The sequence below is a fragment of the Leuciscus leuciscus genome, assembly GCF_965113295.1.
Source record: "Leuciscus leuciscus genome assembly, chromosome: 1".
Classification (NCBI taxonomy): domain Eukaryota; kingdom Metazoa; phylum Chordata; class Actinopteri; order Cypriniformes; family Leuciscidae; genus Leuciscus; species Leuciscus leuciscus.
In genome coordinates, this window is record NC_138725.1 from 74,898,364 (window position 1) to 74,912,856 (window position 14,493).

Below are 14,493 nucleotides of genomic sequence, written 5' to 3' on the forward strand. Positions count from 1 at the left end.
GGCAGCATTAAGTCTTGTTCACACCAAGAACGATAACTGTGTAAGCTAGCGCTCAATCGGCCCAAAGTCCGGCATCCGACCAGCGCGGAAGGTCTTAACGTGTTACTGTCCTTTTCTCGAGGCAAAGTATTTTTTGATTAAATGCAATACATTTGAATATGTATTCTCTCGTTATTTCATTTGACTCCATAAATGAAAAGGTTTTAATGATATCTGTGGATCATTAATTGTGAGCGAATGTTTGACTATTCCGCTTAACTCTTCAATGAAAATAATGTCAAAGTCGGTTAGAATAATCAAATGTATAATAATCAAGCCGTATCATTAAGCAGTGTTTTTATGTCACTTTAAATGCTCAAACTCGTTACAGCAGGATGGATTCTGATTGGTTGTCAGTGATTTTATCGTTCATCATCTGGATAAAATCGTTCTGAAAGTGATTCCACCAATATCGTGTCTCTGTGCCGTTATCGCTATAGTCGAGGTGTGAACTCTGCTTTTCTTTAATACTGAGAATGACTTTTAGAACTATATCTTTATAGTTATTGTCGTTGGTGTGAACGGGCGTTTATAGTTGACCTGTCATGGCGGTTGAGTGCAACGGTGTGGACGGTGAAGCTCTTCTCTCGTCTCAGGGTCTCGATCTCTCTCAGTATTAGACTGTGGCTCGAGTCACTCCTTCCATCACAGATCAGATACAGACCAACATCATCTGACAAACCACAGCCGGCCTGAGCAAAGAAGCATTACATAGTCACACTTACACTTACAAACACCAGAACCACTGAGGCCCTGTTTACACCTGGTATTAAGATGCGTGTTGGTTGATGGGATCACAAGTGGACGACTCTAAATACAGGTGTGAACAGGATCTAAAACGCTTTGAGCTTGTCCACTTTCAACCACTTCCAGAGGGAGTGAAAACGCATTCGACCGGATTGCTTTTGTAGTGTAAACGCTCATGTGATCGAATGTGTTCAAACAGCCACAAAACACCGTCTTCTCTCCGTCTACTGGACTAATGAGGAACATTATGAGAAGAGCTCTGGCCAGATGGAGTTTAAACTATCGGCTGGAGACCCAAGTTTGATTTAAAGATGAAAAATGTACCAAGCACAATGTTCTCTCGCCATTCCTGATTTCTAACACACACTCACAGCGTTCGGCTGTCAGAGAAGAAACTAAAGCTGATGATTTCTGTGTGTTTTTTCGTCGTCTCCAGTCGTGTTCTTATGTAAATTGCGTGAGCTTATTTCGTCCATTAGATCGAATGATCTGAAAAACCCAAACATTTACCCACCCATAAACCCTCCTCTTGAAGAAATCAGGACAGAAGTGGTTAAAAGTGGACAAAAGAGACGGATTAAAACACCAGGTGTGAACGGGAATGTGTCTCCCTCGTCTACCTGTGATCCGATCCACCAAAACACATCTCAATACCAGCTGTAAACAGGGCCTGAGTGCAGGAGGAGAGGGTTAAACATGCAAACATGGACATTTGAAAGTTTCCATAACCAAAACAGAATGTTTGGAAAATGTTCTTGCAACAAAAAAATTAGTAAGCTGAGTTGAGCACACACTGCTGCCATTGACCAATCCCGATGATGTTTTCCATGTGATAACAGTGTGTATAAAGGCAGTTATTGAGAGAGTACCTGCAGCGCGTGCAGTGTGTGTGAAGGCCCGTGTGACGTGAGCCGACTCAACCACTGCACTGCCTCCACACTGATCCTCACTGGACTCCACCAGCGCTGGCTGCCACACACACACCCCTCCAGAGAACGCCAGCATGGTAAACCTGACACACACACACCGGCCAGAAAACTCACTAACCATGATAGGAGGCAAGGATAGGAAACTTTCAGGTGTATTATGGACCCTTTTCACATTTCTAGTCTGGTGAACTGTGGAAATGTGTCATCACAGGCCTTGTCCACACTAATACATTTTACAAAACGCTCTCCAAAGTGGATAACTTGAAAACGCTGTTCTCGCGTTGTAGTGTGGACTGTGAAAACGAAGGTATTTAAAAACGATGACGTAAGTTTAGTCATGTGACACATATTGAACCCATAGATATTCATGTTTACACTGGTATTGTGGCTGTTATGTGCTATTCACTTTCACACTGTTGCTAAAATATGTTACTTTACACACTCTTCATGTCACAGTCCTGCAAAGATGACAGAACATTCACTCACATTTGCTGTCTTGTGACAAAACATGAGTTCAGACCGGGACTCTCTGTTCGGCCAATCAGTGGAAGGACAGGAGAGTGTGAAAGAGATTTGTCTATATCTCCCTCTATAGAGCAAGAAGAGTCCCCTCACCTGACGCTGTTGGCATGCAGCTGATCCCAGATCAGTGCGGTCAGTCCCTTCTGGAGTTCAGGGAGGAACGGGGCCATTGATCCGGACACATCCAGCAGAACACACACGTCCTTCTCCAGCACGGATCCGAACATTCGCCTGCTGCCTGCTCTCACACACACACACACACACACACACACACACACACACACACACACACACACACACACACACACACACACACACACACACACACACACACACACACACACACACACACACACACACACACACACACGAGAGATACACATGGCAGGAGAAACCCAGTGAGCTTCTGTCTCCTGCTAACTGGGATCCCTATCCTTCAGGAACAGCCTTTGGTACTGATATGATCCATATACAGACACGTTTACCACCAACCTGATCTCAGGAGGAAAAAAATTTTTCTCGGATGAATGTGATTCTCATGGAAATGTATGATTTTTAGAAGAAAAAAAAAAACCCATGAAGGTCCACTCCAAGCAGATTTTATGAAAATATATGAATGAGATTGTACAAATTCATATTAATTAGCCACCAATTATCCAAACACATGAAATAGTTGCGAACTGCAAAGAGAGAAACCTCTCTTTCCTCAGTTATTTCTTCTGTAGTGCATTACTGTAGCCTTATAACTGTAGATGGACAGTTGGTGCGCTTTATAATTGGTCTTTTCTTTATCAGATAGCTTAGTAATCATTATAAATTAGGTATCATTCAAAATACCTGTGAAAACCATTTCATAACTGGACAGAGTTACTATGAAAATGCCACTTTAAATTTATTTAGCGGGCTCAATATTACAATTTGGTACAAAACTTGGTTAGGCATATGGCCTATTTTGTGAAATACCCAGCAGAAACAGCTAATTTTCTCCATATATATATAGAGCTATAAGGCCATCTAGTGGCAAGAGTCATGAAATATCATGTTATATTATTATTTTTCCACAAGAGGTCGGCAAAGACACCCAATGTAAGATATTCTGAGCTGAATTAAAAGGGTTAGGCATGAAATTGTGAGTTATTTTGAATTTAAGTTAAACGAATGTGAGGAATGTGCTTAAATTACTATTTATTTATTATTTATTGATCAAATCTAGTAATTTAAAGGTAAATAAAATAAAAGTCTCCAAAAAAATGCATTAAAAATTGAAAAAACTATGATTAAAATTAAATAAAAAAAGTTTAAAAAAAAAAAGTATAATTTTAGGGCTTTGGATCATTTTGACTCGCGAGGGATCTGTATTCCAAAGCTTTCGTGAATTCTATTTATATTCAGATCTATGCTCAAATATAGGGGTGACGGTTAACAAACAAGACAGTTTTTCACATAAAAGCAAGCACACAATCATATTTCACATTCCTCCCAGAAAGAGCTAAATAAGAGTGTCAGTTGTGTTTTTAAGTCACTTCAGAGAGTGTGTGTGTGTGATGAACACCTGTGCTGTACCTGTCAGTAACCACTCCAGTCTTCTGCTGTATCGCTGCATCAGCTTCTCCGTCTGACTGAGGTAGTGCTTTAACTCTCCAGGAGTCAGATGCAGGTGTTTCACCGCCCCCTATGAGGAACATCAAGACAAACCGTTCACTAAACATGCAAAACACACACATCCTCAGCATGACTGGTGTCACACAGCGCTGGGCTCACATTGACGTGGACGCTGGGGAATATGCTGCAGTATTTAGCAGACACTCTCTTCTGGACGGACCGCACCAGTTTGTTGTGATGGCAGCATTCAGGTCCAGATATCAGTTTGTGAAGGTCCAACTTCAGATTCTTTATACCAAACCTTTTCAGCCACTTAAAGAGCACACACATACACACAGAAAACACAGAAAAACACACATAAATACTGATTTAATAACGATTAATCTAACGGGTTTTAGTGTGTAATGTAGCAGTTTGAGCATGACAAAGGTCAAAGCACATAGTCACTCCAGCGGGAGTTATTCTCTATATCAGCGTCACTTATTTTAAACTCCCTGAAACGCCTCCATTAGTCTTGATTTTTGAACGAACACGTCAAAATATTCCTCATTTAAATAATCAATACGCTAAATAAAGGGGCGGGGCCTGGTTGAGTTAGTTAGTACACTGTAAAAAATTTGCTGTAGTTTTGCAGCTGTTTGCCAGTAACTTACTGTAAATTTAAATCAATGTTATTTACTGGCAACAGTTTGCTCAAAGTTAAATGAACATTAAACATTAACAAGTCTTTGTCTTTACAGAATAAAACTATAAAATAACAACCTAATGCAAAGCATTCTGGGAACCAGAAATCTTCATCAACCTTTTTCTGTTATTTTCCTTCAGATTTTGGTTCCCAGAATGCTTTGCATGAGGCTGTTATTTTAGTTTTATTCTGTAAAGATAAAGACTTGTTAATGTTTAATGTTCATTTAACTTTGAACAAACTGTTGCCAGTAAATAACATCAATTTAAATCTACAGTAAGTTACTGGCAAGTAGCTGCCAATAATACTGTAATTTCTACAGATTTTTTTAACAGTGTAGTGTTGAAACTAGTGGTTATGGTAAGCGGCTTGACCAGTCACAACACACTGATCCAACCAATCACAACACACTGATCAAGCCAATCAGAGCACATTGTGCCTTTCAGAAGGAGGGGCTTCATAGAGACAGGAACTAAACAGAGCGTTACTGACAGACTGGGAAGAGAGGTGCTGCAACAATGGAGAATATGAGAAAAATAATGTTTTTAAACATTCAAGCATAAAAACCTATTCCAGTACAACCTAAAAACAAAATCAAGACTTTGCAAAAGGGCATAATATATCCTGTTTAAAGCTGCAGTGTGTAATTTTGTACGGGTATTAAAACACTTTCTATTATCCCTCCTATCACATTTGCTGAGGCGTTCTGAGTGTTTGCTATGGGGTTTCTTATTGCTAGTGGGTTTCTAATTGGTTGCTAAAGAGTTTAAAGTGATTTCTAAGGTGTTGCTAGGCGGTTATTGGGGTGATATAGAAAGAAAGAGAGACAGATGAAACATTTGACCATTGCTACATGAAAAGTTAGCTACTAGGTCAGAACAGAAACCCATCTAACAGGGAACGCTCTCAAAACCTTTCCTAAAGTTCCCGATAGGTTCTCTCAAAGTTATGAACAAACCTTCTTCCAGTGACATTAATAGAACTTTCGTTCAAAGTTATCCGGTCTTTAATAATGTTCTCAAAACTTAAGAGCAGAAACATTATTTATACAACGGTCATGGAACTTTTTTTCTGAAATGTTTTAGTTTTTTAACATGTTCCTACGCATTTCAGAGTGTTCAGAGAACATTCAAAATGACGTTCCCATTATGTTCGCATGATTTAAATATTGTATGGAATGTTCATGGAATGTTTTCTTTAATGTTCATATAACCAATAAAAAAACTTTTTACAACATTAAAACAAAAATTATGTTTTGAATGTTCAGAGAACATTCAGAAATATTGTTTTCATAACCTAATGGGAATGTTTAGAACTTGTTTTGTTTGCTGGGGATAGTGTAGAATTGGGAAAAATTTGGCATTTTTATTGTGAAAAATAACAGGATGGTTCACACAGTACAGTACCTGTTTAGTTGAACAGATCTCTTCATGTTTTGGCAGTTTAATGGTGTTGATAGACTTACGCACACTCTTGGGTTTTGGATATTTCTTGAAGACAACACCTAGATAAGACAATCAATGCTATATGACACAACATGAACCAGAAATGGATATGAGATATGGATAATGGATATGTTTCTGGCTATGACAAGACAAACATGGAAAATCCATTTCCACTAACCGAAGTTGCCATCTTCCATGAAGAAGACCGACTGAGACACAATGGTTCTCCTCTGATCCGCAGACTTTGACGGCCCAGCTGGTGGGCTGAAATCAGCTGACTGGACTGGGGAAGAGAGACTAAAAATAAATACTCTGAAAAGAATGAATGCACCATGATTCACATAAATAGCCCAGCGTTTAGTCTGAGAGGCAATCAGAGGATGTTTCAGACCGAGACACATATAGACAGTGACATGCTTTCAGAATCGGACGTGGAGAGAATGAGTTGCTTTATCTGGAGCAATATAAAGTAAAAGTATCTATCTATCTATCTATCTATCTATCTATCTATACATACAATCAAACCAAAATTTATTCAGACACCTTCAACATTTCTAACATTATCACAGTTTATTCGCTATAGTTTAGAAAATGGTACTAAAATATGACAAGAACTCAGAGTTATCAGATCAGTTGATATTTCTGTCCTTCTGTTAGACTGTCTCACAGATGAATTATGTTGAATATCTGTCAGCTGTTAAATTTAACTACACAATTAGATAATACCAGTTTAGCTCAACCAGTTACCAAGCAATGCTTCATTTAGTTCAGTCTGTGTGTAAAAAGAGCATTAGCAATTAAAGGAAAAACACTTCAGCAAAACATGATCAGCTCAAAGTGTCTGAATAAATTTCGGTCCCAAATTGTTATAAATGTTACTGGTACTCCACTGTATGAAGAATTTTTGGGTATAACATGTCACAGTTTACTTTATTTTGCTATCCTGACTTACATAAATGAACTATAGTGTCCTGCACCCACTACAAAAAAATATAAAAAATTATATACATATAAAGAGAGAGAGAGAGAGAGAGAGAGAGAGAGAGAGAGAGAGAGAGAGAGAGAGAGAGAGAGAGAGAGAGAGAGAGAGTTAAAACAAATAGTTCAGATGGCAAATAGAGAGCATTTGGTATATGATCTCTAATAATTGCAGTCAGGATGTTGGTAAGGCGTCACACCTGCTGGGATTTCTGCTTTAGAGCTGTTCGGTCTCCAAGCCAAGCCGTTCTGTGCCAACCTGCTCATCTGTCTGCTTTCCTGTTCACATCATACATCACGATCAAAACGCCTTCATAGTGAAAACATCTTTTAATGAGTCCCTTAAAGAGTTTTTACTTTACTCATGCCAGTTCAAACCTCTATGACTTTCTTTCATCTGTGGAACACAATAGAAGATATTTTGAGAAATGTCTCAGTGTTTCTTGTCCGTACACCTGTTTGGTTACCAACAACATTGTTCAAAATATCTTCTTTTGTGTTCCTCAGAAGGAAGAAATACGGGTTTAAAACGACATGATGGTTAATAAATCACAGATTTTAAATTTTTCAATGTACCTACTGAAGTGTCCTACCTATTGAAAGACCGTCTTAACAGCATGATTTCAGATGGTTATCATAATCTGTGTTATCAACAACTTCATATAAAGCTACACTTAAACAGCACATAACAACAAAACACGTCTGACAGACATGCCTCTTCCTGTCATAGTTCTAGGCGAGAATCAGCTAAACAGGACTTTGCTGATAATCAGAAGTCTGGCTATGTGTAGTCTCAAACCATTGGTCTGATGCATAAGGCACACAAAATCGGAAATTGTTCGGGATTTTTAAAGTCGTCATCTCTTTGGTTGAACCGGGAGACATGTGTGTGGTGTTTTTTAACGGTCTGCCTGGAAACGAAGCTGCCGTGGAGCCAAACCCCCTCATGGAAAAAGAACGCCGCTCTGTTTACAACTGTGACAATGAGCGCTTACCAGGATCAGCTAAACGCTGGATTTTCAAAAGTATGTGACATATGTGAAGTTCATGTCCAAGAGTTTAACACACCGGTCTGTTATTGTACATTTTCACGCCGCTAAACATGACGCAGAGCAAAACGAACTGTGATTGGATCAGTGAATGCGGAGATATTGTGCTAAATAAAATGATCCTGCCAGAAGAATTGCGTGATAACTTGATTATGTCTTGTTCCATCTGTATCATCTCAGTGAGCTTTTATGAGGGATTACGTACAGCAGGGTTTCTCAAACTCGGTCCTGGAGGGCCACTGTCCTGCACAGTTTAGCTCCAACCCTGATCAAACACACCTAGCTGTGAGTTTCTAGTGATCCTGAAGACATTGATTAGCTTGCTCAGGTGTGTTTGGTCAGTGTTGGAGCTAAACTGTGCAGGACAGTGGCCCTCCAGGACAGAGTTTGAGAAACCCTGACGTACAGTATGCGCTGTGGGGTGAATTTTGCATTTTTCGATGTTTCAGAGTGGATGAGAAACTTTTGGACAACGCTTGGAAACGCTTGTGTGGACGGAGAGTGTTTTGAAACAAAAATGTGATGGAAATGAAAACGTTTTAAAATGTATCCAGATTAATGCAAACATAGCCTAAGTGTTGAAGGCAAGATCGTATGATTATGCTAGTTATGAAGCCTGATGTGATCAGCAGTGCGGTTCTTGTCATATACAGACGGTGTGACAGATCAAGTGTCATGATGAGGACCGTGATCTGACCAGTCTAGCCAGGCTGAGTGTTGTGGGTCTGGGACACGGCAGTTTTGCGTTGCGGGTCCAGGCCTGGGCTTTGTGGGATGGGGAACTCTCCTGAGCTTCTCCTGAACCGCTGCCGGAGCCCTTCTGGATCAGAGAGTCCAGTAGCTCAGAGCACTGCAGGAAAACATGGAGGAAAGTCCCATATATGAAGAGTTACAATAACCAGCACATCAGCAACAACTCTCAGGTAAGGCGACATGAAATGGTGCTCGCAATCCATTTTACTTTCGTAATCTGATGCATTTTGTGTGAAACAAGAGTAAAAAAAATAAATAAAAATTGAGGCTTTATCCACTGGATAACGACTAAGTTGTGAAAAGTGCATGTAACAGGAATGAAGCCAGGTAGTTTGAGGGAAGGGATATATGAGAAAAGAGTTTAAAGTCTAAAAGAACAGCATTAATTTGAAATAGAAATTATAAATGTCTTTACTGTCACTTTTGTTTAATTCAGTCATACTTGAACAGTATTATATTATATTCAATAGTAATATATTCCATTATCCTTCAAATTGTGCGAATTGAAAATACGCCCAATGGAAACACGTCAATTTCTCAAAAACTCCCATATATCGCTAAAAAGTTTTTTGGTTTCGCATGAGGTGGTTTTTCAGGCAATTCGAATAAGAAATATTTGGCACATCTGCAATGGAAACAGTTTTTGTGCATATACAGGTCACCTGACGTAGATGACGCGGTGTGTTTGGACAGAATACGAGACTGAGTTCTTCATCAAACTCATAAGATGAAAGTATTATGGGAATACTGGATTCTAAACAACAAAGAAATGACACAATTTACCAAGATATGAGGGAGAAACACCCAGAAACTCCTCATATGTGCCACTCACACGTATAAGTGGCTTTCCTTGCCATTAATGCTTGGATAACACGCCTACGTCTCCTTCCATTATTAATAATGGCCAGTGCGGTGGCTGTGATATACATAAACCTACCAAAATCTGTCGCCATGACTTTTTAAATGACTTATTGTGAGAGGAAAAAAATACGTTTTAGTCGCATAACATCGGTTTATGGAAACGCCGTCATATCGCAATAGTTTATTATCAACATTTAGAAAATATTGCAAAGGTTTTGTGCAAATCTGTAATGGAAACACGGCAAGTGTGACTTTAAAAGCGAACAGACTTGAGGATGAGGATGCAGCTCAGACGAGTAATGAAACATCTTCAACAAATCCAGCTGTTTCTGAATGAACACCGAGACCTGGACGAACCCGGATAAACAACTGATCATTTCTTGCAGGTGTGCTTCAAACTTTTCTTCCGTTTCCCATGAATGATTTAAACATGGCGGACACGGGTCAAGTCCAGGTCACGTGAGAGACTCACCTTCTGACAATAATTATCGGCCGTCTCCATTTCTCCAATTAGGGCACTGATGTCATCACTCTCCACGATGCCTGCAGGGAAACACGAGGAAGAGGCTCATATTTTCCACTGCACACACACACACATACACACACACACACAAATACAAACATGCACACAAACACAAGACTTCCCATTGTAGGGTGCACTGGGTTCAGGCACCATGTGCTGCACATATGACCGAGAGAAAAGCAGCAAAGTAAAGTAAACAGCAGCTCTATTCGAGATTTACACATGACCTCAGAACGGTCTCAAAAGGTGAACAACAAAAATGAATGATTGTCGGTACATCTCAACATCCTTCCCTTGCGTTCTGTCAGGACCACTATCGTCAACGATTGACAATTAGCATACAGTTTGGATTGGCGGTATGGTTCTGTTCTGGGCGAAAACTCCCTGCGCATCCACGCAGTCTAGCATAGATAAGAGCAGCAATAAACCCCCTTGGGGTAAACAGAACAGAACCAACATGAATGTATGCAGATATCATTAATTCAAGATTTTAAAGTACAACATAATTCGAGAATTGATTCTGATTCAAGGGGAATCACAATGCCAAATCCTGACTGACAAGAGGAGGAGCTGGGGATGGAGGAGGGTAATTAGCTCCTGAGAAACGCGATCGCTGCTGATAATACTGATATATGAATGCTGTGATAGGCGTCGTATTCCTATAGGTAGACATGGATCAGCTGATAGTCAGCTAGGATTTTTTAAAGGGATAGTTCGGCCCAAAATGATATTAAACCCATGATTTACTCACCCTCAAGCCCGTTCGAGATGCATATGTCAATCATTTTTCAGACGAACACATTTTCAGTTACTTTAGAAAATGTCTTAGATCTTTCAGTGGTTATATTGTCAAGTAATGGGGTCCACCTCCTTCAAGTCCCAAAAATGTGCATGCATCCTTCACAAAAGTAATCCATCCGGCTCCAGGGGGATAAACGAAGGCCTTCGGAGGGTAATCCGTGCGGTTTTGTCGTAAAAATCTACATATTTAAAACTTTATAAATGAAAATAACTGGCTTCCGGCAACGGTCGACGCGCGTTCACAGGAGATGGATGCCGGCGTATGACGTAGGACGTAGTGTAGGAACCGTTGTGACGTAGAACGAAGTATAGCTAAATCAAACACTACGTCCTACATCATTCGCCGGCATCCATCTCCCGTGAACGCACGTTTCACCACATTTCAAACACAAAACTTCTCGATTCCATTCCATTTTTATTTATTTATTTTTTGTGTGTGTATTCGTGGTTCAAGTGTGACAAAATTCATGGGGGTCTTGTACACCTCCGATGAACACTAAATAAAAAAATAAAAAAATCTAAACAAATTTCAGGCTCAAAATGACCCAAGGGAAGAATGAGGGTGAAACGAAACTTGTTTCTAGTACCTAACCTCGTCTTCCTTGAAAAATTCAATTCAACACCCTGTCCTCACCAGTCTCAGAGGTCCAGAGGAAGCGCCCGTGGCCCGCGTGTGCCAGGCGGCTCAGGGCCCGTGTGGTCTCGGCCCGTGTGGTTTCGGCCTCTTCTCCGGTGAACAGGCACACGTGGAGGTTCAGGTCTGAAACGCTGCAGCGCTCAGACACATAATCAGTGATGGATTCCTGAGGATGAGATAATGTTGGTTATATGTCTATGTGGTGTTTTTAATATGCTTTAAGACAAACCATGTGTAAATGCATAAGTCAACACCATTGCAGAGTATCTACTTCTTCTTAAATCTGCAATGAAGACAGTCTCAAAAACAGGGTTTGAAATCGCTGGTGTTTCTGACGTCACAAACAACCTTGTAACCAATCAGGGCTGCGTTTCCCGAAAGCATCGTTAGCCAACTATGGTCGCAAGTTCTGTCATTATCAGCATAGTTCAACGAGTCGGTGTTTCCCGAAACCATCGTTCTAACGAACATTCGCAATCGCACAGTTGTGTGGTTGGAACGAAAGCTCTCGACCTGTGGTTAGAAGCATAGTTACTAGTTTGCATGACATGTGGACTTAATAAATCCTTATCTTGAGCCAAATAAGCAAGCTGACATTCAGAACAATCTGTGTCTTTAATTTAGAAAACATACAAATATAATTTACATCTTTTAGTTTGTTAAGAGATTTAAAGTGTCGTTTTTGAAGAGTGCGCATGTGTGAACGTGCTCTAGTATGCAAGAACGAGCCTATGATTGAATCTGGAAATAAAGCAAAATGAGAACTAGTCCTCAGATGCCATGTCCGTAAATTATAGCAAAACATCTAGCGTTAATTCAATCTCAAACAGATTCATTAAAGAAAGTTATTACTCCAGCACGTGTGTGACATCATAAACCAGTGTGGTTGAGCAACCACTTTGCGACAGTACGGTTTCGGGAAACAGTCGTGACTAGACTAGTTGATTTCTTCAACAAAGCATCGAACTCTGGTAGTGAAGCAGCGAGTTACGGGAAACACACCCCTGATCAACGTGTGATCGTCAACGAGTGGATCTCTGAGCTGCTGTGAGTGAGTGGAGGCGGGGCTCATTTGCATATTCATAGAACCGCGTATTATGCGAGTTACATTCAAGATTTTAAGCCATGAAGACATTTTTTCAAGGAAAAAACGCTTACATATGTAATTTTGGTGATCAGAGATGAGTTTAAAGGGATTAGATGATTGACTACAGGGGGACTTGAAAACACTCATTTCCTTTTCTATGTTGAAACTTTATGCCCTGTCTCAAATGTCTCCAAAAATTCTCCAAAAAAGTGACGATGACACATGACTAAATTAATGGGAACTTCTGCAAAATGTTCTTTTATTTTGTGATGAAACAGAAGCGTGAGTGTCCGACTGACCGTGTGTTGATCAGGCGTGCCGGTGGTGAAGAGGTAAACACCTCGAGTCAGAGACACTTCTTCTTCTTCCTGCGGTTCCTCCTCTAGAGCGCGCCGGAGAGCAGCCAGAGTATCACGACCCCCCACACACTCTAACGCCTGGACCCACCTGAACACACACACACACACACATCTGGTTCGCTATCTCATGGGGACTCTCCATAGACGTAATGGTTTTTATACTGTGCAAACTGTATATTCTGTCCCCTTACACTAATCCGACCCCTCACACACACACACACACACACACTAACCCAACCCCTAAACCTACCCATCACACACAACTTTCTGTTTTTACATTGTTTTTCACACACAGACACACACAGTCACACAAACTTGCACACACACACACACACACACACACACACACACACACACACACACACACACACAGTCACACACGCACACACTGAGGTCTCGGGAGGTTATAAGTAGCGAGATTTATCACCAAAAGACTCTTTCTTACGAGGCTTCAATTAAACTCTAGACCCCTAGAAGCAGAACAGGCTATATTAGGAGACACACACACACACACACACACACACACACAGGCCGCAGAGATTTACTGTTTCAGGATGAACTTACACTGAACTGGGGAACAAAAACAGGTGAAACTCGGCTGAAATACACTCTCACTGAAGTGAACACAGACTAAGTGAACTCAGAATGAAATTACTAAGGCAAAATGCAGTAATTACTAATTATTATTATTTTATTTTTTTTTAAGACCTGATGGATGATTTCTTTCAGTTTCTTACTGAGTTTGATAAAGTGTCTTGTAGTGCAGTACGAGCAATATCAAAAGCAAACTCTAATGAAGTGAAAATGAGAGAGAGAGAGGGACAGACTGAAGTCTTACTGCCAAACAGCCTGAAGGTTTTCTCGGGTGGAGGGAACCATCTTCTCCTGCCACGACCTCACATCGGATCCGAACCTGAGGAACATTCACGAGATTACATACAGTCACACACACGATCCCTGATACACACTGCATTTCACATCCTCAGCGTATCTGTTAATATAGAGAGTGCTGCAGGAATGACGTGTGTTTGTAGGCCGAAGCTCGGAAATATGTTGCATTTTAGCACTTCCGGCTCCATCATCCTGAAGTCAGCAGGTTTTCTGAACAGGTTGAATGTTTGATATAAGGTCTGTGCTGAACACAAGTTCAAGATATTTCCACGTTTTATTCTATACCATAAAATACATCAGTAATAACCCACTTGTGATATTTACTTTCATTTCTAAAACGCTTCACGTGTAAAAACACTTAACGTGGCTTAATGTACTGTTACGTCCCTTTTGGTCTGTCTGTGTTTTGCTGCTGTTGTGGTAGGTGTTTGTTTTTATCCAGGAAGAAGACCGGATTGGTTCCTGCAGTCTGATTGGTACCACGCCCTGATTGATCAGCTGACACCTGGACGTGTATAAATGCCTCCTTTGTTTCTGCTTCATTAGCCTTTTTATTTTAATTTTTTTTACATTTAACAAACCAGA

General features: G+C 40.4%; 1 protein-coding gene across 1 annotated transcript in view; it reads right to left on the reverse strand.

Moving 5' to 3' along the window:
- The window catches only part of vwa3a (von Willebrand factor A domain containing 3A), a 37,118-nt gene that overhangs the window by 1,368 nt on the left and 21,257 nt on the right, over positions 1 to 14,493 (reverse strand). Inside the window, 14 exon segments of the mRNA XM_082185107.1 lie at positions 580 to 731; positions 1,656 to 1,722; positions 1,724 to 1,798; positions 2,331 to 2,475; positions 3,801 to 3,909; positions 3,999 to 4,151; positions 5,931 to 6,028; positions 6,148 to 6,252; positions 7,148 to 7,226; positions 8,694 to 8,846; positions 10,083 to 10,153; positions 11,569 to 11,737; positions 12,958 to 13,105; positions 13,856 to 13,930. Coding sequence (XP_082041233.1) covers positions 580 to 731; positions 1,656 to 1,722; positions 1,724 to 1,798; positions 2,331 to 2,475; positions 3,801 to 3,909; positions 3,999 to 4,151; positions 5,931 to 6,028; positions 6,148 to 6,252; positions 7,148 to 7,226; positions 8,694 to 8,846; positions 10,083 to 10,153; positions 11,569 to 11,737; positions 12,958 to 13,105; positions 13,856 to 13,930 — 1,599 coding nt within the window.